This window comes from Odocoileus virginianus, chromosome 32, assembly GCF_023699985.2.
Source record: "Odocoileus virginianus isolate 20LAN1187 ecotype Illinois chromosome 32, Ovbor_1.2, whole genome shotgun sequence".
Classification (NCBI taxonomy): Eukaryota; Metazoa; Chordata; class Mammalia; order Artiodactyla; family Cervidae; genus Odocoileus; species Odocoileus virginianus.
The window spans coordinates 39558295-39584209 of NC_069705.1; the positions used below are offsets into that span (position 1 = coordinate 39558295).

Sequence of the window (25915 nt, forward strand, 5' to 3'; positions counted from 1 at the left end):
CTCAAATGCAGCAAAACACCAGACATTAATCTTTTTTTTCTTGATTACTAAATTAGCACCTTCTTCCTGAGTAGTTTGCAGAAATTTCCAGCAGTTTCCAGAACATTTTCTATTGCATTTCAATAAAACATGGCTTAAAATTTAAACATAGGCAGGTTACAGTTTTGCTGTTCCATACTGAGGTGTATTTTAGGGTTGGAATTGGTTATGATAAATTTTCCACCAGCAAAACCCTGTGATGTTGCTCTTAGTTTCTGCTCCACTGGGTCTTGTTTATCCAAATCACCTTTAAGAAGAGGACAGTAACTGACTTCCACAATTAGATGTGTCACTAGATAAGTCCATACTGTTAAAGTGACAGTTCTAAATGGATCAGGTTGTTATAATGTTATACATCTATTTTTTTTTAATATTTACTTATTTGCCTGCACTGGGTCTTAGTTGCAGCATGCAAACTCTTAGTTGCAGCATGTGAGATCTTATTTCCTGACCAGGGATTGAGCCTGGGCACCCTGCTTTGGGAGCACGGTATCTCAGCTACTGGACCACCAGGGATGTCCCTACATCTACATTTTTAAATACTATAAGTTATTCCATTTGTCATGTGAAAACCCATAGTACAAAGAACAGCAATCCATGTGACAGTCACAGCAGAGACTGGGGAAAACAATATATGTCTAGTGGTTTACTTTTTAAAAAATACTAGCAGCTTTTGATTCTTGCTAAGTGATGTTTGAGTGTTTACACAGATTCCCACATGTGCTCTGTCCCTTCCTGTCTCAGAGTATGATCTCGAGCCGTGCGATGACCCTGGCGTCCCTGCCTTCAGCAGAAGAATTGGCTTTCACTTCGGAGTCGGGGATGCACTAACCTTCTCCTGCTTCCCGGGTTACCGCTTAGAAGGTGCTACCCAGCTCACGTGCCTGGGTGGGGGCCGTCGTGTGTGGAGCGCACCTCTGCCAAGGTGTGTGGGTAGGTGGTCACACGCTTTCATTTCATTCATCCAGGGGGCAGGGCGTGGTGCAGTCAGCGCGCAGGGCCCCCGGGCCGGGGAGGGGTGAGCGCCACCCGCTGGGCTGGACAGAGGCCACTCCACTTCCCAGGGCAGGGGGACAGGAACGCCTCTGGGCTGTGGTTGCCTCATTGATAAAGCCAGCCCCTTCCAGCTCTAAAACCTCATGACTGAATGGGGGGGAAGCTAAGTCCTGTGTCAAATGTAGTAAGGAGGAAGAATATATATATATATATAAACATATATACTGTGTACCTGGGACAAAAGAAAGAGCAAAAGCTAGAAGCCAGGCTGTATTACTACAACCTTTGACAATTCTGTTGGTTAAAAGCAGTGAGCCTCTCCTGGTGACAATTTAAAGTACTGGTTTTCTTGTTTCTTTTTTTTTTTTTTTCATTTATTTTCATTAGTTGGAGGCTAATTACTTTACAATATTGTAGTGGTTTTTGTCATACATTGACATGAATCAGCCATGGATTTACATGTATTCCCCATCCCGATTCCCCCCTCCCACCTCCCTCTCCACCCGATCCCTCTGGGTCTTCCCAGTGCACCAGGCCCGAGCACTTGTCTCATGCATCCAGCCTGGGCTGGTGATCTGTTTGTCTTGTTTCTTTACACTCTTACTGGAAGATTGTGCATACTCCTGCAAAGTGGGCGTGCTAGCAGTTGTAATGCTGGATTAGCTTTCTCCCTGTGTTCTCGAGGAATTCAAGCGGTCATTCTGTAGAGCTGTATGAACCTTTAGGTATTTGGAACGAGGCTTTGTGCTGAGACTGTGGAATCAGGATGCCCATTCCGTGGGGTGTGTTTGTTGCCAGCCTGAGCCTGTGCCGCTGTGAGGAGTTCAGCAGAGACTCGATCTGGTGGCTCAGAGTTTAAACATGGAAGCTTGGCTGAAGGTCTGGCCAGTCTAGCCATTAGCTCCGGGGCCGTGTCTGGTGCCTGCCCTCTGCAGTGCTGCTCAGCATGAGAGAGCTTGCAGCTGTCCTTTAGAGCTGCCAAGCATGGCTCAGGTCACAGCATTATGGCATCTGCCTAGTGAGGACCCTCGGACCCCTTAACTGTGAGCCTTCTGAGTTCCTCAGCAGCCCCTGGTACCCTCCACGCGCCTCTTACCAGCTGATACACTACAGCCTGGTGGGCAAGCTGTGAAACTGAAGTTTCATAATAAAAATGCTGAATTGTTAACTTAGTAGACCATACTTTTCCCAAAGCACAGAATCTCTTTAATTATTTAGAAATATTATGTGATTCAAAAGTCAATACTGTCTTTTTGTGCTTCAATGTGGCATAGACAGTAGGGTAGTGAGGACTTTAATATAGACAAATGAACATGAAGTGTATCATCTCTGCTTCCTGCCGGGGTGCATATCTGACCTTTCTATGATCTGGCTTTCTCCTAAAACAGTAGTTCTCACTTTTTTTTAAGTTATGGATTTTATTTGAGAATTGGATGCCAATTTTGAACATGGCCTAAAGAAAAAATGAATACTTTCTAAGAAAATAATTTTATAGATGATCCTAGATGTTCCCAGAGTTGCCTAGAATCCATTTACCCCAAATTAGAAATTACTGAACAAGATAGTTAAAATCTGGAGAAAAAACTCCCAACCCAATGAAGTTGAAGATTTATTCCCCATATGTAACATTGTCTATCAGTTATAATATTCTATTTGCATTTATTCTATTTTATCTAGATCCATTCTTGTTATCTGGGTTTTTGCATTGTTGCCTTAAATGTAAAATGAGGAGCAACCAGGGTTGAAATAATAGTTAATATTTCTAGACCAGCACAGCTGTGAACTTTTTGCATGTGTCAAATCCATTCTACAGATGGGAACACTAAGAACCTAAGACCTTTGCCCACCAGCACAGTCAGCAAGATTCCAACCCTAGGCCTTTCACCCCAGCACTGAGACAGCTCAGTGGCTTGGGCTAAGGCTGTTCTATATTTTTCCTCTTGTGCTTTACCAGCTGCTCCCCAAATTTCCTTCCAGCCCATCTGGCCACAAGAGACCTTTGAATAACCATGTTATTGTTCAGTCAATAAGTCATGTCCAACTCTTGTGACTGAATTAAACACTACAGCTTGCCAGGCTTCCCTGTCCTTCACTATCTCCTGGAGTTTGCTCAAAATCTCATTCATTGAGTCAATGATGCCACCCAACCATCTCATCCTCTGTCACCCTCTTCTTCTCCTGCCCTCAATCTTTCCCAGCATCAGGGTCTTTTCCAATGATCCAGCTCTTTGCATCAGGTCAACAAAGTTTTGGAGCTTTAGCTTCAGCATCAGTTCAGTTCAGTTCAGTCACTCAGTTGTATCCAACTCTTTGAAACCCCATGGACTATAGCACGCCAGACCTCTCTGTCCACCACCAACTCCCAGAGTTTACTTAAACTCACGCCCATTGAGTTAGTGATGCCATCCAACATCTCCTCCTCTGTCGTCCCCTTCTCCTGCCCCCAATCTTTTCCAGCATCAGGGTCTTCTCTAATGAGTCAGTTCTTCACATCAGGTGGTCAAAGTATTGGAGTTTCAGCTTCAACATCAGTCCTTCCAATGAATCTTCAGGATTGATTTCCTTTAAGATTGACTGGTCTGATCTTGCTGTCCAAATGGACTCTCAAGAGTCTTCTCCAGCACCACAGTTTGAAAGCATCAGTTCTTTGTCACTTACCCTTTTTTATGGTCCAGCTCTCACAGCCATACATGATTACTGGAAAAACCATAGCTTGGACTATGCAAACTTCTGTCAGCAAAGTGATGTCTCTGGTTTTTAATATGCTGTCTAGTTTTGGCACTGCTTTTCTTCCAAGAAGTAAGCGTCTTTTAATTTCATGACTTTGGTTATTATTTATAGTGATATTGTAGCCCAAGAAAATAAAGTCTGTCACTATTTCTACCTTTTCCCCATCTATTTGCCATGAAGTGATGGGACCAGATGCCATGATCTTAGTTTTTTGAATATTGAGTTTTAAGCCAGCTTTTTCACTGTCTTCTTTCACCTTCATCAAGAGACTTTTTAGTTCCTCTTCACATTGCCTTTAGAGTGATATTATCTGCATATATGAGGTTGTTGATAGTTTCCCTGGCTATCTTGATTCCAGCTTGTGCTTCATCTAGCCCAGCATTTCACTTGATATGCTCTGCATATAAGTTAAATAAGCAGGGTGACGATACACAGCCTTGTTGTACTCCTTTACCAATGTTGAACCAGTCTGTTGTTCCATCTTTGGTTCTAACTGTTGCTTCTTATCCTGCCTACATACAGGTTTCTCAGGAGACAGGTAAGGTGGTCTGGTATTCCCATCTCTTTATGAATTTTCCATAGTTTGTTGTGATCCACACAAAGGCTTTAGCATAGTCAATGAAGCAGATTATTTTTTTAAATCCCCTTGCTTTTTCTATGATCCAGCAAATGTTGGCAATTTGATCTCTCGTTTGTCTGCCTTTTCTAAACCCAGTTTGTACATCTGGAAGTTCTAAGGTCATGTACTGCTAAAGCCTATCTTAAAGGATTTTGAACATTACCTTGCTAGCATATGAAATGAGTGCAATTGTATAGCGGTTTGAACATTATCTGGCACTGCCTTTCTTTAGGATTGGAGTGAAAACTGATGTTTTCCAGTCCACGGCCACTGCTAAGTTTTTCAAATTTGCTCACATACTGAGTGCAGCACTTTAACAGCATCATCTTTCAGGACGTGAAATAACTCAGCTGGAATTCCATCACCTCCACTAACTTTGTTTGTAGTAATGCATACTAAGTCTCCATTGTCTTCACATTCCAGAACGTCTGATTTTAGGTGAGTGACCACACCATCTTGGTTATCCAGGTCATTGAGACCTTTTTTGTAGAGTTCTATGTTCATTGCCACCTCTTCTTAGTATCTTCTGCTTCTATTAGGTCCATACCATTTCTGTCCTGCACTGTGCCCTTCTTCACATGAAATGTTACCTTGATATCTACAATTTTCTTGCACAGATGTCTAGTCTTCCCCATTCTGTTGTTTTCCTTTACTTCTTTGTGTTTTTCATTTAAAAAGTCTTACCTTTATCTCCTTGCTATTTTCTGAAATTCTGCATTCAGTTGAGCATATCTTTCTCTTTCTCTTTTGACTTTTGCTTCTTCTCTTTTCTCAGCTATTTGTAAGGTCTCCTCAGACAACCATTTTGCCTTCTTACATTTCTTTTACTTTGGGATGGTTTTGCTCACTGCCTCCTGTATAATGTTATAGATGTCCTTCCATAGTTCTTCAGGCACTTCTGTCCACCATATCTAATCCCTTGAATCTATTTGTCACCTCCACTGTATAATCATAAGGAATTGTATTTAGGTCATACCTGAATGGACTATGTTTTCCCTACTTTCTTCAATTTAAGCCTGAATTTTAAGCAATAAGGAGTTCATGATCTGAGCCACAGTCAGTTCCAGGTCTTGGTTTTGCTGACTGTATAGAACTTCTCCATCTTTGGCTGCAAAGAACAGACTCAATTTGACTAACCATATTTCCAAGGGCACTAAAACCTAGCAGGTAACCCACGTGGCACCTGGGAGTTCTCCTCCCTCCCGTCCCCTCATTCTCCACATCCTAATAGTGGTAGTTCTGAAGAGTCTGCTTCCCCCAGGGCTCCTCTCTGCCTGGCCTAGAGAAGCTTCACCTTCACATCCTGACGATGCCCCTGCCTCCAGGACTGCCGCCCAGGGGGCCGCAGCCCCGGAGTGATCTGTCTGAATTCAGAGCCTCCCCCATCTGTCGCTTCACAGAGCTTGAGGCAGCCTGTGGAAGGGTCAGTGTTATTCACTGGCAGACCCTGGGACTTCCCACCCAGCTCACTCGTGTACTTGAGCTTGGGCACACAAGTGTGTGTCCCGTACACACTGTGCAAGAAGCAGACTTGCCTGGTTCTCTTACCTGCACGCCTCTCTCTTCACCGCTCCTTACTCACAGCGTGCACCCCCTTTTCTAGACTGCCCCTCCTCATTTTGAACCCCCTCCATGCGGCTCTCTCCACCCTGCTTACTCCCCGGCTGGAGAGGGACCCTCCGGGATCACCATCTGAGCCAGTAAACCTGTCTTCTTATCTCTGTCTCCCCCGCTAGGCCGACCTTTTCTTTACAGTGGGGGCTGCCTTAGCCAAGATTCAGCTCTGGGCCTTACTCAGTAAATGTTTGTCAAGCAATCGTGATTTCTTTCAGAGGTGCCTATCTTGATCTCACAGTTTGATTCGTTGGCACTCTGTGTCTATCTTTCTTCCTTCAAAATCATAGAAATAAGAATGGCTTATCCCTAGACCAGAGTTGCAGATCCATTCTGAAGATCACAGCCTGGAGGAAGGCCAAGTGAGTTATGAGTACGCTGCTTCACCTTTCCCTAATAAACGCCTGGTTGTAAACAGAACTTTGAGTGGACACTAGACTGAGAACTGCCCTGACCTGCATCCCTTATGTGAAGAAGTGTCACTGTGAGATTAGGAGGCACTGTGGGCTTCAGTAGTGTTTAGGGGAGCAAGTCTTCAGCAACAGAATTTGAATCCAGATCAGTGTAAGTAGGCAGATTGCGTGCATGCTCAGTCATTCAATCATACCTGACTCTTTGAGACCTTGTGGAGCCTGCCAGGCTCCTCTTTCCATGGGATTCTCCAGGCAGGGATCCTGGAGTGAGTTGCCATTTCAGCATATATTTTCACCTATTGTGTTACTATCAGATAGTAAATTAATATCCCTGAGAAAGTATCTGTTAATATTGAATATTAATACTTACAGACAATATGGTTAGTGCTCTGGGTGTGGACTTCCAGCTTCCAAAGCTGTGAGAAATACTGATTAATGTTGTCCTTTAAGCCTCTCATCTCTTCTGTTACATCACCCAGAACTGCTAAGACAGCCTGCACAGGTAAATGCTTTTGTACAGAAGAATTAACTGAAAAATCAATTGACACCTTTCTATTTTTTCCAGTTACTTTTTTAAGTTTAGTTCCATTACAGAACTCTAAATGACAATTCAATTTTAATTACAGTTTCAAGAGGTTCTTTATTAAAAAAAAAAGCCAATGATTCATTTTACGGGAAATTATATTCTTTCATCTTAAAGTCATTTTAAATGGATTATGGAAAGAACTTAAAATTGACACATTTAATTGCTCCAGGAATGGAGATTTGCAGTGGATGTCTGAAATCAAGTTCAAAGAATTTCTGAAATTCTGATGACTTGCATTCTTTAAGTTTCTGAGCACCTGCTTTTTTAAACTGTTTGTCATATTTCACTGAATTATCTCCTATGGGACAGTCGGGCTTTGGAGCACTTACTCAGTCTTCTTTCCACATTCCAGTTCTTTCATTTGAAAATCATGTTGCATCTGTCTTTGTGCACTAGGACATTCAATTGGAAATAAACTTAAGTCATTAGCCTGCCTCACAAACAAGATCCTGGTGAAGACGTTCCTGTTCCATGGCAGGATATTTTGTGGAGTGTTAAGATGCTCAATCATGACAGCCTCATGTTCCTACTTTTTTTGAGTCATATATTCACATGTGTTTCTCGTGGGTTTCTTAACATCTGTAAGCATAATTAATAATAAATACTGTACTTTGACAACATAGTGTGGTTGTTACTAGACCACCTGGGGTTCAAATCCCAGCTCTGTCAACAGCCCACCCTGCTCCATGTGATCTTGAGCAGGTTAATTAACCTGCCTCAGCTTCCTCATCTGTAAAATGAACTTATCATAGATACTGACTTCATGGAATTGTTTTCTTTATTTAATGATATAATACTTATAAAAATGCCTTCAGTTCAAGTGACAAATAGACCAAAAGAAGAATAGATTGCTGTACCCAGACAGGCAAAGTCTTATACTTTTTATCTACCCTTTTGTTGTTCAGTCGCTGAGTCATGTCCAACTCTTTGTAACTCCTATGGACTGCAGCATACCAGGCTTCCCTGTCCTTCACTATATGCCGGAGCTTGCTCAGACTCACATCCATTGAGTCAGTGATGCCATCCAACCACATCATCCTTTGTCTTACCCTTCCCCTCCTGCCTTCAGTCTTTTCCAGCATCATAAGTACTTATTTGATCTTCCAATGTGTTCCTCTAGACTGGGAATTCTAGAATTTGTTTACACGTCCATTTTCACACTGTGACTCTTTCCTTTAGAATCTTTGGATTCACTGTTTTCTTTTAGTGTGTGTCTTCTTTTCCAAATAGCCATCTATCAGGTCACCTCTGTGCTCCAAGCTTTCCAGGGATCCTGGTTCCATGACCCCCAGATACCCCCTTCCATCCGGCCCAGTCTGTGTTTGCAGCCAGATCTAAGTTCTCCCAAATGTTCCCCTGCTTCAGTCATGCCCATGAGGCCCATAAAGCCACTTGTGCTTCTTTCTTAATGTTTTCTCCCCCATTTCCCATAAAACCCCCCTTTATGTCCTTTTGGAGGGAAAGGTAAGGGCAGGGGAACCAAGTTCTCCTGTGTTTTTGCCCTGATTCTCTTCCTGACCGTCATATGTGGGGACATCCTGAGATTCAAGGGCACAAATCATCTGGAGCTGACCCTGAATCTCCAGCTTTTTTCTTCCATCAGCAGGCCAGGGAAGCCCCACTCCTGTACAGAGGAGGACTTCAGTTATTGTCAGAGAGAGACTGGGCAGTCAGAGATTTATGATTATGAAGACAGGCATGCCTGGGACATTGCCAAAGCTGTGTGACCCTCAGGAGGCCCCCCTTAAACTGAACCCTGCCCCCTCTCGCCCCCGTTACGTGCAGGCATTTTACTTATTTTCAGTTTCCAGTTTGATCATTACTCTTCACACTCAGGATTGTTTTGTTGGAATTTTAAAAATCACTGTGCTTATCACATAGTGTGGCTGATAAGTTAGTTCATGTAGAGTCACATGGAGCGTTCTTGTCACACAAGCTTACACACACACACACACACACACACACACACACACGCAAACACACACATGGACACTCAGGGCAATTTTATCTTGTGAGGTTGTTTTAGACACTTAGAGTTTTAGAGGTTAGCCTAACACATTCACTTTCACTGGTGAGGAAACGGGTGCTGAGAGTCTAGGTAGGTGACTTTCTCTGAGTTGGCAGAAAGTTGAGGGCTATATTTGTTTTCCTGTTTACTCTAATTTAAGTTCTTTATGCAAATTTGGGTCTGGAGGTGAACTTCCCTCTCCTTTCATCAGGAAAAGGGGAAAAGAATGTATTTTCCGCCATCAAAGGGACTTCTGTCCCAAGGCAGTCAGACAGGCTCAGGACTGTGACACAGCAGTGGGGGACTCGGTGGTCTGGTCCATGGTGAAAATCCCCTTTAAGTGCATCCAGGCTGAGGCCACGGAATGCCGGCAGGGGGAATTGCGTGGACATTGCTGTGGAGTCAGCACATTGGGGTTGGCAGGGGCGCTTCACGAGGCAGAGCTGGGGCTCAGAGAGACGACCACCCAGGGGTCAGTCAGAGTGCTCAGGCTTATCTGTTTCACCTTAGAACTCTTTGCAGGATAGGAGGAAGAGGCAGTCTACTGAAAGAAACAAGAAAATCTTGAAAATGGGATGAATGGGGGTATCTTTGCTGACCAGTTGGTAAAACAGTGAAAAGAAGTCATTAGTCTATAAAAGCAATGTGTTAACAGCAGACATACATTGAGAGAGAAGAGGGCTGCCATGATTTTAAAGTTTTTATTTATTAAAATCAGTAATTCCACTTTTGAATCCTCTTTCTTTTTTTTAATGTCCTGTTTATTTTAGCTGAATGTGGAGCGAGTGTCAAAGGAAATGAAGGAACGTTACTGTCTCCAAATTTCCCGTCAAACTATGATAATAACCATGAATGTATCTATAAAATTGAAACGGAAGCTGGCAAGGGGATCCATCTCAGAGCACGAAGCTTTCAGCTGTTTGAAGGAGATATTCTGAAGGTAAAAATAATTTTCTTTAATAGAACTCCATCTTTCCTTCACAAGGAATAAATAGGATCTTGATCCAGCTATATCATAGATATAGATATATACCTATATCTTTATATATACACATTTTTCCCAATCTGCTTGCCCAACTGGTTTGAGATAGTGGTCTCTATCATCATGTGTATGTGGACTTTAAAATAACCTCAGTCTGTAATGCTGGATCTGAAGTGCATTAGCTGTGTATCTTAGGCATAATTTTTAAAGAATTTTAAACCTTAGTTTTCTTATACATTAAAGCATGCAATGGTACCTACCTTTTTTGTGATGTTTTGAGGATTAAATAATATAATATAGATATATATTTGTAGCCTTGTGCCTAGCTCACACTAGGAGTTGTATTAGTAAAATCTTGCAGGATCCTCAGACCAACCCTTTCCTTCTTGATTTGCAAATGTGGTCAGGACAGAGCATCCTTCAGAGCTGGAAGGATCTTGATGTGACAGTGGAAACAAACCTGGCCACTGTCCTGGGACCACAAAGCCGGGGGTATGTGGAGAAGCTACACCAGGAGGAGGCAGTCTCACACACAAGGCTGAGCTATGTTCACAGAACTCTGGGGTGTCCGAGGCATGGGGCCAGCCACAAGGGTCAGTGAAGTAGGTGATTCTTAGCCTCAGAGCCTCGGGGAGCTGCTCTGGGGCAGAGGGCTGGGGGTTCAGACCTGCACAGCACTCACATTCCAGATGGACTCAGGAAAATGGGCAGAGAAATGGACCCAGGGCACCAGGTCTTGCCTTGACCTAAAAATCTTAGCTCCGACTGCAAGTGCCACCAAGCTCCTTCTGAAATACTTCCCACGCCTCCTGAAACTATGTCAGGAACTGGGGACCTCCCTGGGTCTAGGGCCTGAGTAGTTGGCACTTGCAGCCTGAGCCTCAGGGAAAGAGAGTGGCTTTGAGCAGCAAAGACCACACTGGCCACCATCCAGCCTGTCCACAGCTGGTTCCAGGGGGACTGAGCACCCTGTCCACCATCGCAGCTGGTTTACAAGAAGGACACATCTCATTCCCTTTCTAAAGTCCCAGGGTGCCCAGGCACATGCTCTTCTATGCAGACACACACAGCGTTCCAGCTCAGGGCCAGTTAACTTGACATACTTGAAGCTGTGAGCATTGCGAAGCTATGCAAAGAGCCTGCTACAGGGTGGGCCCCAGTGCCCTCCAGGGGTGTTCCCTGTTTGCGTAGTGGATGAAGGGGATGCTGGCAGTTTCTATCATGTGCACATGTCTACAGAAGCTTCCAGACCCAAGTGCTCCCATCCTCCAAGTCCACCCTTGACTACAGTTCTAGGTCATAGTCTAGAAGACAGATTTTATTTTAGCTGTTCTTTCATTGTAATGGTCTTTCAAAAAAGCTCATGTTGGCAGCATGAGTCACTTTAATTATGAAGTGATTTTTAGGTATGAACTAGAATATCCTCACTGACCTAGGAAAAGTTAAAGTTGAATCCTACAAAACTATTTTCTTTGCTAACCTCCCACTCAAGATGTCAGCAAATTTGGGAAATACAGCAGTGGTCACAGGACTGGAAAACATCAGTTTTCACTCCAATCCCAAAGAATGGCAATACCAGATAATATTCACACTACCATACAACTACACTCATTTCACACGTTAACAAAGCCATGCTCAAAATCCTTCAAGCTAGTCTTCAAAGTATGAATCAAGAGCTTCCAGATGTACAAGCTGGGTTCAGAAAAGGCAGAGGAAGCAGAGATCAAACTGCCAACATCCACTGGATGAAAGAAAAAAGCAAGGGATTCCCCCCAAAAATCTACTTCTGCTTTATTGACTGCGCTAAAGCCTTTGACTGGGTGGATCACAACAAACTGTGAAAAGTTCTTAAAGAGATGGAAATATTAAACCCCCTTACCTGTCATAGCGTACAGTGAATGGTGCCGGATTCCTGATCTCCGAAAAAGTTTTAGCTTCAGGACCAGGGACCAGGCTTGATCACTCGAGAGCTTTTGTGTAGCAGAATTTTATTAAAGTGTGTAAAGGAATAGAGAAAGCTTCTGACACAGACATGAGAAGGGGAACGGAGAGTGCTCCCTGGCTAGTCTAAGCAATGGAGTTGTATACTTTTTTAAGTGGTTATTATAATAAAAAAATGTCTCAAGGTTGTAAAGATCTTACTAGACCCACTCCCATAATTTACATTTAAAGATGACAGAATTGGAACTAACAGTATAAAGATCTTACGGGGACCCACTCCCATAATATACATTCTAAGATAAAGGGATTGGTCAGAAGGTTTTCAAGAAGGAGAAGCTGTCCTCAAACAAGATACATTGTTGTAATATAATCCTTGGTACAGAGTTTGAACTGAGTTGTTTGTTGTGTAATCATCAGTTCCAGGCTTAAAGAAAAAAAAAAAATTATGTGACTAAGACTAAGGAATGTAGAGGGGAAAAAGGCTTTTGTCCTTTCCTCCTCCTTGAGAATTCCAGGCCCCTATCTCCTCCTCCGGGACTCCGGATTTTTTATCAACCTGCCTAGGAATTGACTCTGTCACCTGTATCCTGAGAAACTTGTATGTGGGTCAACAAACAACCTTTAGAACCAGACATGGAAAAACAGACTGCTTCAAAATTGAGGAAGGTGTATGACAAGGCTGTATATTGTCACCCTGCTTATTTAACTTCTATGTAGAGTACATCATGCAAAATGATGGGCTGGATGAATCACAAGCTGAAATTAAGATTGCCAAGAGAAATATCAACAGCCTCAGATAGGCAGATGATACCACTCTAATGACCAAAAGTAAAGAGGAACTGAAGAGCCTCTTGCTAAGGAAGAAAGAAGAGAGTGAAAAAGCTGGCTTAAAACTCAACATTCAAACAACTAAGATCATGGCATCCATTCCTATCACTTCATGGCAAATAGAAGGGGAAAAAGTGGAAACAGTGGCAGATTTTATTTTCTGGGGCTCCAAAATCACTGCAGACTTTGACTTCAGCCACAAAATTAAAAGATGCTTGCTCCTTGGAAGAGGAGCTATAACAGACCTAGACAGCATATTCAAAAGTAGAGATATCACTTTGCCAACAAAGATCCGTATAGTCAAAGCTATGGTTTCTCCAGTAGTCATGTATGGATATGAGAGTTGGACTATAAAGAAAGCTGAGCACCAAAGAATCGATGCTTTCTAGTTGTTGTGCTGGAGAAGATTCTTGAGAATCCCTTGGACAGCAAGGAGATCAAACCACTCAATCCTAAAGGAAACCAATCCTGAATATTCATTTGAAGGATTGATGCTGAAGCTGAAGTTCCAATACTTTGAAGTTTCAGTACCTGATGTGAAGGACACCTCGTTGGAAAAGACCCTGATATTGGAAAAGACTGAAGGAAAGGAGGAAGTGGGTAGCAGAGGAGGAGACTGTTAAACAGCGTCCCCAGCTCAGTGGGCATGAATCTGAGCAAACTCCATGAGACAATGAAGGACAGTGAGGCCTGGCATGCTGCAGTCCATTGGGTCACAAAGAGTTGGACATAGCTTAGCAACTGAGCACAACATAACATACAGCCTTTAAGACAAACTTTTAAGAACTATTAATATACTTTGGTGCAGGTGACTGATTAGAGACACTGCATTAAATATACACTGATGAGTATTATTAGAATGGAAGGAAGCAGATCATGTGCATTTGTGATTGTGTTCTGTTTAAACTTGTTGATTATAATAAAAAATCAGAACAAAATCTTGTTTACCACATTTAATCCCAGAAAAACTGTCAGTTATCTGAAGTGCTGAGATATTTTGCAAGCAAATATTTTATTGAACATGCTAATAAATATCAAAGTGTTAAACTTCCTGTGGGATTATCTTAATTTTAATTAATTTTATTGGCATATAGTTGTGTAGTTTCTACTGCCCAGTAATGTGAATCAATTATATGTATACATATATCCACTATTGATACTATATTTAAAATAGATAAGTAATGAGAACCTTCTGTATAACTTAGGTAATGCTATGCTCTTTGGTAACCTAAATGGGAAGAAATCCAAAAAAGGGGATATAGGTGTATAGAGATTATCTTAATTTTTGATCTTAAATGCTTTTACATTGTCCCCATATAAATAGTATGATCCAATCACAAAGGCCACAATTTTTATGTATATAGCCTCCCACACATATAAACATGTTTCCTTGTTTTGAATGGAAAAATCGTGTAAGAGAAGTATATTAGTAGTTCTAAAGAGAATGCCATGGTGAAATATGTAGTGAAAAGAGAGGTTAGTTTTGGAAACAGCTCTGGGGGGTAGCATCTGCAGGCCTAGGGATGGTTTCGGCATTGTCATTCCAGGATTCCTTGCAATGTTTTCTAGAATTAAAAATCAGTGCTTTTGCCCTCCAACACTATCTGGGTTGTTGCTTGTGATACATGCGAAGCATGAATCCAGATTTTCAACTTGAGAGAACTGACAACATAATATCCACACTAGTCAGTTACTTCTTCATTCAGAGATTTGCACTGTCAAACCCAGTGCTAATTGCTGATGATACAGACAGATAAGACAGAATTACTCTTCTGCAGAAGCTTGTAGTTCAGCATGGTAGCGGGTCGTTTTTTGTGGTTGTAGCTGAGAAGGTCCTGGGCACTAGCCACTGTCTGTGTGAGTTATTAAATCTCAGAGAAAAATAAATAAATAAATGAATCTCAGAAAAGCACTCAGACAAGCCAGGACCAATGGAGGTGACCAGCAGATGATGCCTCAGAGCTTTGAGGACCAGACCTAAGTGTGTTTTTATCTGCTTTAATGCCCCCTCGTCTCTACATATTCTTGTGGATCACATGGCATGTGGGGTAACGTAAAACCTTGCTGGAGAGGCCTGGACACTTTACTTTTCAGCCAGAATGCTCTGGATTTAAAAGTCTTTATAATCTGGGTGTCAGAAACTAAAGCATCTACATTAAGCCAAACAATGATTTGTCCAGTAGTAGCTTGATGCTAGTAAAGGCTATTTGATTCTCCTACTCGAGCATGTATAGAATTAAAATGCAATCCAATCGTGATCCATAAAATTAGTTCTTCCAAATGTGTCCTCTCCGTTTAGGAGTGTGTGAATGTGTATGTCAGTCTGTCAAGCAGCATTCGTGGTTTCCATGCACATCAGAAGAGTGATGGGAGAAGAAAAGGAAGAGTTAATCTCTGTGAGGGAACCAGACAGCTCTGGCAGGGGGGTGGCGGGGGGGAGTGGCGCTACCAAGCACTGTGATAAGCTTTATTTAGTTAGGATTTTTTCATCAAGAAAAGCTGGATGTTCTCCAGTATGATGTGATACATTTGCATTCTTTCTTCTAAAAAGCCCACATCCATACCAGTGCTTCTTTGCCATGAGCACTCATGATGTTCCAAGAGGCAAGTGGCTGAGTCTCTCCCATTAAGCGTTCCAGTGTTTACCACTTACTGGTGGTGTGAGGGCTCAATGCTGAGCTCCACTAGAACGTGAACACGGTTTTTCCAGCATTAGGAAGGTTCTGTCCATGCCCTAAGACCGTTTGACACAGTCCCCTCTGGGGCGATGTGGCTGGCGCCTCTGTCCTCCCAGTGTGGGCCTGAGAAGGCACCGCTTCCTCTCCCTCGGGGCTTCCCTGGCGCCTCACATGGGAAAGAACCCTCCTGCCATGCAGGAGACCCAGGCTGAGTCTGTGAGTGAGCAGGATCCCCTGGAGGGGGAGATGGCTCCCCAGTCCAGTGTTCTTGCCTGGAGAATCCCATGGACCCAGGATCCTGGCAGTGTACAGGTCATGGGGTTGCAAAGAGTCAGATGCAACTGAACGACTCACACTTTCCCACTTTCCCTCACCAGTGATGTCTACTCAGAACCAAGCCCAGTCCACTTGCCTCCCAGACACTCAGGGTGCCCACTCAGGATGTACACCCTCCTAGAAAGACAGAGTCAATCTCGAAGTGCTTCAGAGCAAGACCAGACAGATTCCCATTACGGCAAATTCAAAGCTGAAGTCGCCGCAGGCACAGGGGTGAGAAAGTGGGACAAGGCTTCGTCGCCACATTCGGTGGCATGTTCCGATGGGAGGGGAGACATCCGCAGAGAACTGCGACACGCACTTTTAAACTCTGTACACGGACTGGGAGGAGGAGAGGAGAACGTGGTAGCCCCTGGGACTGGGGAAATGCAAACGCATAGTGATTCCATTTTACATAAACAGAGAGAACTCAGCATGATGCAGATAAATGACCTGGACACAAATGGCATCTTTTGTCTTTAAGGTAAAGGTAAAAGAGAAAAAAGGATGACCTGGCAGTGTCCACTCAGCTTTCTATAAACTGTGTAGCTTTCTAAGAACTGCATAAAACTGTGTGTTTGAAAGTCTGGATTTCTTGTTAAAATTGCTGGCGTATGAACAGTGACGAGGCTGCTCGTGCTGTGGGTTTCCTCAGGTCTACGACGGAAAGGACAGCTCGTCGCGGCCCCTGGGCGCCTTCACGAGGAACGAGCTGCTGGGGCTCGTCCTGAATAGCACTTCCAACCACCTGTGGCTGGAGTTCAACTCCAACGGATCCGACACGGACCAGGGCTTCCAGCTCACCTACACCAGTAAGTGCCGTGCGGGCGCACCCTTTCACCTTCCTTTTACTTTCTCAGGATACAGCTGTTACTCACTCATATGGTACCTTTTAAATATTGATTTTTTTTTTCCTGGGCCCCCTCCTGTGTTTTTGGATCTCTGTTTAATTCTGTGAATTGTTGAACAGGCAGTAAATTTAGACACATTACCAGAAGCAGGAGTTTGAAGCATATTTATTTAGACTGCTTCAAATTCTCTTAACATGGCTGTACTTGGAAAGAAAATATCATGACATTGAAGAGATATTAGGGATAAAGTGATTGTGATTTAATGCACCTGACAAAAATTCACAGACATATGTATGAAAGATTTTGAATGAATGATACAATTAATAGTAATAGTCTTTGAATGCCTACCACACATCAATACTTTTCTTTTATATCTATTAGATTCTATACATTATGTAAGATAGATTACATGTGTATAAAATATAATAAATAATTTTTACATATAAATGCACAGGTACACACATATGGGTGTGTGTATATATACATATCTCAACTCTATGTTGTAAGCACTTTCTTCTCACGGCTAATTTCCTATGAGAAAACTAAACAAAGTAATTGCAGCGTGTGTCCAAGTTATCAGGTAATGAGTCAGTGGAACCAGGATTGGCTCTGTAGCTCACAGTTTCTGTTTTTTATTTTTTAAACTTTTTAAAGTAAGTATAAACCAGTTAGCAATGTTGCGATAGTTTCAGGTGAACAGCAGAAGGACTCATCCATATATATGTATGTGTGTGTGTGTGTGAGTGTCCACAGTCCCCCAAACTCCCCTCCCATCCAGGCTGCCAAACAACATTGAGCAGAGTTCCCCGTGCTATACAGTAGGTCCTTGCTGGTTGTCCATTTAAAATGGAGCACTGTGTGCATGCCCAGCGCAAACTCCCTAACTATCCCTTCCCTCCATCCCTCACCCCTGACAACCATAGGATTGTTCTCTAAGTCTGTGGAGCTCACAGTTTTAAGCAGTATTCTTGTGCCCCCTATTAATATAATTAATATAAGTTAATATGGAAATGCCTTTTAAAAAGAAAGATGAATTTGAACAAGACAAAGGAAGGTAAAATAAAGGAGGAGAAGTTGTGCTTCCACAAAGAGAAGCTGGCGGCATGATAACTGTCATTTTTAGCATTTTTAGTTCCAGAAAAATAAACTTTAAAAAGTAGCTATTTGGTATGGGTAACTAATTAAAATTGAGTAGTAAATTAACTAAAATGCTTAAAATCTACAAGACAGCCCAATTCTTCACCAATTTGATGGTTAAAAATCTTTGTGATACCAAATACTATTACATAGGAAATTAAAATTTTTGGATTTTTGAGCATGAAAGTATGTTAATGATTATCAAGATTGATTCCTTATCTGACAGATAAGCAAATGAAGGCCTGAAAAAGATAATAACTATCCCAGACACAAAGCTAACCCAGATGCCTTAAAAGAAGATTAATTGCCTCAAATCCCCCTTGGTAGGTGAAATTGCATTTGAAGAATTATAAGCCTTTTGGGAAAAACAGCATTACAGTCTTATGGACATGATGAGAAAGCAAATGTTTCACTTTCATAAAAATAACCATTTAAAAGACTCCATGAAGTGAAAGCATATTATATTGTATGCAAATAAATTGCTAGCAATTATATTGAAAAATAAATGTATGGTTATAATTTTTGTTTACTAGAATTCTACTTTTCAGAATTTTACGCTCAAAAAAGTTTCAAAGAGCTCTTGTCAAGTCAGTTTGCTCCGCTTGCAGATAAAATGTAAACTTTCCTGATTTCTTTTTATTTCTACTGTGAGTTTTTCATAAAATGCTCATCAGATGTAACATTGCTTGTATGTGTCAATACTGGCTTCCCAGCTCTTACACTGGTCTTACAGTTTAGAGGGGCATGGGTACTTGAGAAGGAGAACAGTGTGAACACTCCCTGGGTAACTTTCTGAGTTTACTGGAATAAGGGCAAGCCCCGGGACACCTGGATCTCCTCCACCTCTTGCGTTGCCCTAGCTTCTCTGACAAATCGTGCTTCTTAAGACGCTTTGTCAACGAAGAGCTGAAAACCTCTCCTCTCTCTCCTGTGCATCTTCAGGACGAAATTCTTGGTGCCGCCCTGGTGTGGGGGTTACTAAGCTTCCTAGAAATGTATCATGTTTGACACTTTATACCACATTATTTCTCAACCCTAGTTACCCCGTCCTATTTTCCCTCTAATGATTTCAAAGGAGAGAATTTCTTAAAAAAAAAAAAAAGAAAGAAACTTTTTATTTTACATTAGAGCCTAGCTGATTAACAATGTTGTAATAGTTACAGGTGAACAAAGAAGGGACTCGGCCACAAATAAACACATATCCACTCTCTGCCAAACTCCTCTCCCATCCAGTCTGCCACATAGCATTGAACGGAGTTCTCTGTGCTATATGGTAGGTCCTTGTTGCTTACTCATTTTAAGCATAGTAGTTTGTACATGTCCACCCCAAACTCCCTAACCATCCCTTCCCCTTATCCTTCCCCCCGCAACCTAAATTTGTTCTCTAAGTCTGTAAGTCTCTTTTTGTTTTATAAGTCCATTTGCATCATTTCTTTTTAGACGTCACATATAAGGAATGACATATGGCATTTCTGCTTCTCTGACTTACCTCACTCAGTATGATAATCTCTAGGTCCATCCATGGTGCTGCAAATGGCATCATGATATTCTTTTTAAAGGCTGAGTAAAATTCCATTGAATATTGTGGTGTATATATATATATATATATATATATATACATATACCACATCTTCTTTATGCATTTCTCTGTCAATGAATATTTAGGCTGCTTCCATGTGTCAGCTATTGTGAACAGTACTAGAGTGAGCACTGGGGTGCATGTAGAAGAATAGTAACTTTCCATTTATGCACATTCATTTCATATAGTCTCATGGTCATGCAAAAGACATCGGGAAGCAAATTCACACCTGCTGGGGTTTATAGTCACTTACTGAGATGGGGGCTACTGAACTGTTTCCAGAATTCTGACGTCCCCTTTATTTCCCCAGTGGCAATGAAGAAAGCCCATATACCCTGAGAACCTGTGACTGGGGTGACGTTAGAGGTTGTAGGCATCATCTGTGTGTCATGCTTACCCTCCCTTGTCAAGAAGAGTGGCTTTGATGTGTTATTCCAGTCCCTCCAGCCAGCACGTGACGTTTGTCCTTTCTCCATGTCACTCTCCAGTCTGTTAGAACCTTGGCTTCTCCTCCCATTTCTGAGTAACTTTGAGAAACTTTAAAGCTGTGGATCTATTCATGGGCACTTTCCAATTATGTGAACTCTATTTATTTATTTATTTTAACACAGCAGCACAAGCTTTCTAAAAGAATAAGACAGAAATACTGGTGACAGTCAGCATTCATTTAGCTCTTAGGCGAATCAACTTGACGGAGTAGCTGTCTTTCCTGCCTGTTTTCCCTCTTGGCCTTCACCTTCAACAACACAGATGCTCCCTGGATACAAGTCTTGTTTCTGGGATTTTCCTGGAGCTAGAACACACTGCCAGATGGAAAAAAGGTATTTGTAATACAGAATGGATGGTGCTGATAGTTATAGTCAAAATATTAATAATTTCTCTTTAAATTCTTAGGTTTAAACACTCAGTAATTAAAAAATTCCAAGCTCATTCAATATGATTGAATACCCTCATCAACTCTTCATCTCTAAAGGCGGTTTGGAAATAATTTTGTTGTTGTTGTTCAATTGCTAAATCATGTAACCAACCCAATGGACCACAGCAAACCAAGCTTCCCTGTCCTTCACTGGCTCCTTGAGTTTGCTCAAACTCATGTCTATTAATTCAGTGATGTCATTCAACCATCTCATCCTCCATTGCCCCCTCATCCTCCTGCCCTCAGTCTTTTCAACATCATGATCTTTTCCAATGAGTTGGCTCTTCGAATCAGGTGGCCACAGTGTTTGAGCTTCAGCTTCAGCATCACTCCTTCTAATAAATATTCAGGGTTGATTTCCTTTAAGGTTGATTGGTTTGATTTCCTTGCTGTAAGGGAGTCTCAAGAGTCTTCTCCAATACCGCAGTTCGAAAGCATCAATTCTTTGGTGCTCAGGTTTCTTCATGGTCCAACTGTCACATCTGTGTATGACTACTGAAAAAACCATAACTTTGACTATGCAGACCTTTGTTGGCAAAGTGATGCCTTTGCTTTTTAATAAGGTGTCTAGGTTTGTCATAGCTTTTCTTCCAAGGAGTGTCTTTTAATATGTGGCTGTAGTTGCTGTCCACAGTGATTTTGGAGTCCAGGAGAAGAAATGGTCAAAAACGATTTTGAACAAATTACTAAAGCTTAAGACTGTTGGAAGACACATTCAACTATTTGCAAAAGACTGTTATAATTGCCTCTTGCTAGTTAATTGCATTACTTAAGGAAACATTCATATTTAAATGTTTCAAATCCATAATTAATCTACACACAAGTGGATTAGAAAATGTCAACAGAGAGTAAATATATAGCTTAATAACATCTTGAAGGTTTTCAAATGAGTACAAATTATATTTGTATATCCTTTAATATTTAGAGCATACTCCCCAGTATCTTGTAATTTTACCATCTTGGCAATTCTGGGTCTTGATAAATAGCCCCTTTAACTCTCCTTCATAAGTCAGAAGCTTTTAATTTTCCAGATCTGTAAGTGCTCTGCTGAAACATCCACATCCAGGTTGCTACAACCGGGAACCAATCCAGGTCTTCTCAACGAAGCTCAACACTGTCAATGGCCTTGTTTTAAAATATTTTAGATGATCTCACTGATGAGTTCCACATTAATTGACTGATACTTATATATGTAAAGGCACTGGCAAGGAAGGAAAGCCAGGCATCTTTGGGACAAGTAGGAATAAGTATATTAGTACCCACTTAATGAGCAAGTGCCAGTTTCTGAGTAGGAAGTTAGAGCAGCATACAGCTGGGAGAGCAATATCTGGTTAAAAAAAAATTGTGTTTTCTTACAGATTTGTCCATTTTCATAATAGCTGATAGTCTTCTAATGCTGCAATTATGTCAAATAGAAGCATAACCCATAAGCTTTTCCAGATCAAGAAGTGTAGCTGCTTGTTTTTAAATTCCCCTCTGTGCCTCGCACAGGTGTTCGATCTGCAGTGTAAAAAGCTTAGACTGGATCTCCATTATTCACACTATATTCCGCAGAGCACTAAGATTCTGCAGAGCTGTCTCAGGGCAAGAAGAGCGTCTCTTTATTTAACATAATCATTTTGTTTTATTTCAGTGATTGTAACATTCTTCAAATGTCAGGAAAATGACATTTGACAATGGCTTGCTATGTCTTCTAAATATTTCAGCAAATATTTTTTTTTCCATTTATTTTTATTAGTTGGAGGCTAATTGCTTTACATCATTACAGTAGTTTTTGTCATACATTGAAATGAATTAGCCATGGATTTACATGTATTCCCCATCCTGGTCCCCCCTCCCACCTCCCTCTCCACCCGATCCCTCTGGGTCTTCCCAGTGCACCAGGCCCGAGCACTTGTCTCATGCACCCAACCTGGGCTGGTGATCTGTTTCACCCTAGATAATATACATGTTTCAATGCTGTTCTCTTGAAACATCCCACCCTCGCCTTCTCCCAGAGTCTACAAGTCTGTTCTATACATCTGAGTCTCTTTTTCTGTTTTGCATATAGGATTATCGTTACCATCTTTCTAAATTCCATATATATGTGTTAGTATACTGTAATGGTCTTTATCTTTCTGGCTTACTTCGCTCTGTATAATGGGCTCCAATTTCATCCATCTCATTAGAACTGATTCAAATGAATTCTTTTTAATGGCTGAGTAATATTCCATGGTGTATATGTACCACAGCTTCCTCATCCATTCGTCTGCTGATGGGCATCTGGGTTGCTTCCATGTCCTGGCTATTATAAACAGTGCTGCGATGAACATTGGGGTGCACGTGTCTCTTTCAGATCTGGTTTCCTCGGTGTGTATGCCCAGAAGTGGGATTGCTGGGTCATATGGCAGTTCTATTTCCAGCTTTTTAAGGAATCTCCACACTGTTTTCCATAGTGGCTGCACTAGTTTGCATTCTCACCAACAGTGTAAGAGGGTTCCCTTTCCTCCACACCCTCTCCAGCATTTATTGCTTGTAGACTTTTGGATAGCAGCCATCCTGACTGGCGTGTAATGGTACCTCATTGTGGTTTTGATTTGCATTTCTCTGATAATGAGTGATGTTGAGCATCTTTTCATGTGTTTGTTAGCCATCTGTATGTCTTCCTTGGAGATATTTTTTATAGGGAAAAACATTTGGAAATTTTAAAAATTCCTTGTTGAATTCAGAATTCTTTAAAAAATATATTGACTCCTTTCAATTCCTGAAAGGATGTTCCCAGAATAGTCACTCCTCAGAAACAGTTTCCCATATGTCTCTCTGGCTTTATACTCTTTACTGATTTAAATAGAGGGGAGTAAACAAAACTCAGTCAGAATTCAACAAAAATTCTTGCTCTCTGAGGGTGTCATGAAAGAACTGTGTTTTAGACTAGCTACTCTGGGTCAGTTTGGTGGGTCTGTTTGCTAATTAATCAGAGACTGTCCATGCATTACCTGTGCACTGAATGTCTAGATTATACTGAGATAGAGAAAGCAAAAAGCCATGGTTCCTGTTCAAAGATGAACAGCTTAGTATAGTCAGGTGTCACACTTGTTGAAACCTGGTCGGTAGAAATGTGACTACATCCTTGTATTCTCGAATATGGGATGGACCAGCAGGAGGTATAACAGGAATCTGTTCTTGGCCCTGGTTCCCATCAAACCATGTGTCAAAATCTTTTGATTTTGACCCTTAATATATTTGACCTTCAATATATTTCATCTTTACATGAGTTTGCTCATCTCTCCAAGTAAACTGTAGTTCCTTGATGAAAATATGTGACTCTAATACCCCAAGATTTAGAAATATATATGACATATATATACATATACATATCAATTCAGTTCAGTCACTCAGTTGTGTCCTACTCTTTGTGACCCCAAGGACGGCAGCATGCCAGGCTTCCCTGTCCATCACCAACTCACAGAGCTTGCTCGAACTCATGTCCATCGAGTCGGTGATGCCATCTAACCATCTCATCCTCTGTTGTCCTCTTCTCCTCCTGCCTTCAATCTTTCCCAGAATCAGGGTCTTTTCTAATGAGTCTGTTCTTTGCATCAGGTGGCCAAAGTATTGGACTTTCAGCTTCAGCATCAGTCCTTCCAATGAATATTCAGGACTGATTTCCTCTAGGATGGACTGGTTTGATCTCCTTGCAGTCCAAGGGACTTGCAAGAGTCTTCTTCAACACCACAGTTCAAAAGCATCAATTCTTTGGTGCTCAGCTTTCTTTATAGTCCAACACTCACACCCATACATGACTAATGGGAAAAACCATAGCTTTGACTAGACAGGCCTTTTTTGGCAAAGTAGTATCTTTGCTTTTTAATATGCTATCTAGGTTGGTCATAGTTTTTCTTCTAAGTAGCAAGTGTCTTTTGATATCATGGCTGCAGTCACCATCTGCAGTGATTTTGGAGCCCCCCCAAAATAAAGTTTGTCACTGTTTCCACTGTTTCCCCATCTATTTGCCATGAAGTGATGGGACCAGATGCCATGATCTTAGTTTTCTAAATGTTGAGTTTTAAGCCAACTTTTTCACTCTCCTCGTTCACTTTCATCAAGAGTCTCTTTAGTTTTGCTTCACTTTCTGCCATAAGGGTGGTGTCATCTGTGTATCTGAGGTTATTGATATTTCCCCTGGCAATCTTGATTATAGCTTGTGCTTCATCCAGTCTGGTATTTTGCATGGTGTACTCTGCATATAAGTTAAATAAGCAGGATGACAATATACAGCCTTGACATAGTCCTTTCCTGATTTGGAACTAGTCTGTTGTTCCTTGTCTAGTTCTAACTGTTGCTACTTGACCTGCATACAGGTTACTCAGGAGGCAGGTCAGGGGGTCTGATATTCCCATCTCTTTAAGAATTTTCCATAGTTTGTTGTGATCCACACAGTCAAAGGCTTTGGCACAGTCAATAAAGCAGAAGTAGATGTTTTTCTGGAACTCTCTTACTTTTTTGATGATCCAGCGGATGTTGACAATTTGATCTCTGATTCCTCTGGATTTTCTAAATCCAACTCGAACATTTGGAAGTTCATGGGTCACGTATTGTTGAAACCTGGCTTGGAGAATTTTGAGCATTACTTTGCTAGCTTGTGAGATGAATGCAATTGTGCAGTAGTTTGAACGTTCTTTGGCATTGCCTTTCTTTGGGATTAGAATGAAAACTTACCTTTTCCAGTCCTGTGGCCACTGCTGAGTTTTTCAAATTTGCTGGCCTATTGAGTACAGCACCTTAACAGTGTCATCTTTTAGGATATGAAATAGCTCAACTGGATTTCCATTATTTATTCCACAAATAAATAATATATATTTATTTATGGTTATGGCAGTTATACCCTGAAGAAGGGAATGGCAACCCACTCCAGTATTCTTGCTGGGAAATCCCATGGACAGAGGAGCCTGGTGGGCTGCAGTCCATGATGTTGCAAAGAGGCAGACTCAACTGAGTGCCTGAACCACCAGCACCATGGCAGATATAATTTTCCAGAGCAAGGAGAGAGATCTTTGAAAGCTGCATTCATCCTAGAAGGCTCCAGAAGTTTCTTTCCCTCCTGCTAGATGCCCTTTGCCTCTTATTCCTTAAGATTATTCTTAAATGCTATTTTTTGTGTAAAGGCTGCTCTTCTGTTGAGAATCATCCACTCTCCTGCATCCTCCAGGGCCCGTACATTTTGTCTGTATATCTTTTGTTTATACCAATAAAAGGTGAGGTTCTCAAGAGGGGCAGTCTTAACTTCATCTTCTGTGTATCACCTCCAGAGTCACTTAGCAAATGATAATTGTGTTGACCTAGATTTGCATGAGTGGACACAGATTACAGATGTGGAGAGTTGAATGTTATCTTTGAGCTCATGAGATAATGAATACAAACATCTGAACAGAATGGAAGATGAAAGATGAGGGGAATAAAGAAAACAAAAGGAGCTTCAGGAACCTGGTTATGGACACCTTTGAAAGCTAGTCAGTGGTATTGGTCAACCTGATGGCTAAGCCGTTTTTAATAGTAATGGAGGAACAAAATTAATAGAAGTCTAGGATTGAAAGAAGAGGATAACAACCCGAGTACTGTCTATGCTATCGCTAACCATGGGTGCTCTGAGAGTAAAGGAGGAAAAACTAAATGCTGAATTTTACAATAACACATAACAGGACAG

General features: G+C 41.6%; 1 protein-coding gene across 1 annotated transcript in view; it reads left to right on the forward strand.

The window, feature by feature from the left end:
- The window catches only part of CSMD1 (CUB and Sushi multiple domains 1), a 1985846-nt gene that overhangs the window by 1642368 nt on the left and 317563 nt on the right, over positions 1-25915 (forward strand). Inside the window, exons 21-23 of the mRNA XM_070460176.1 lie at positions 784-972; positions 9776-9945; positions 16405-16561. Of these exons, the coding sequence (XP_070316277.1) occupies positions 784-972; positions 9776-9945; positions 16405-16561 (516 nt within the window). The remainder of the gene's footprint in view (positions 1-783; positions 973-9775; positions 9946-16404; positions 16562-25915) is intronic.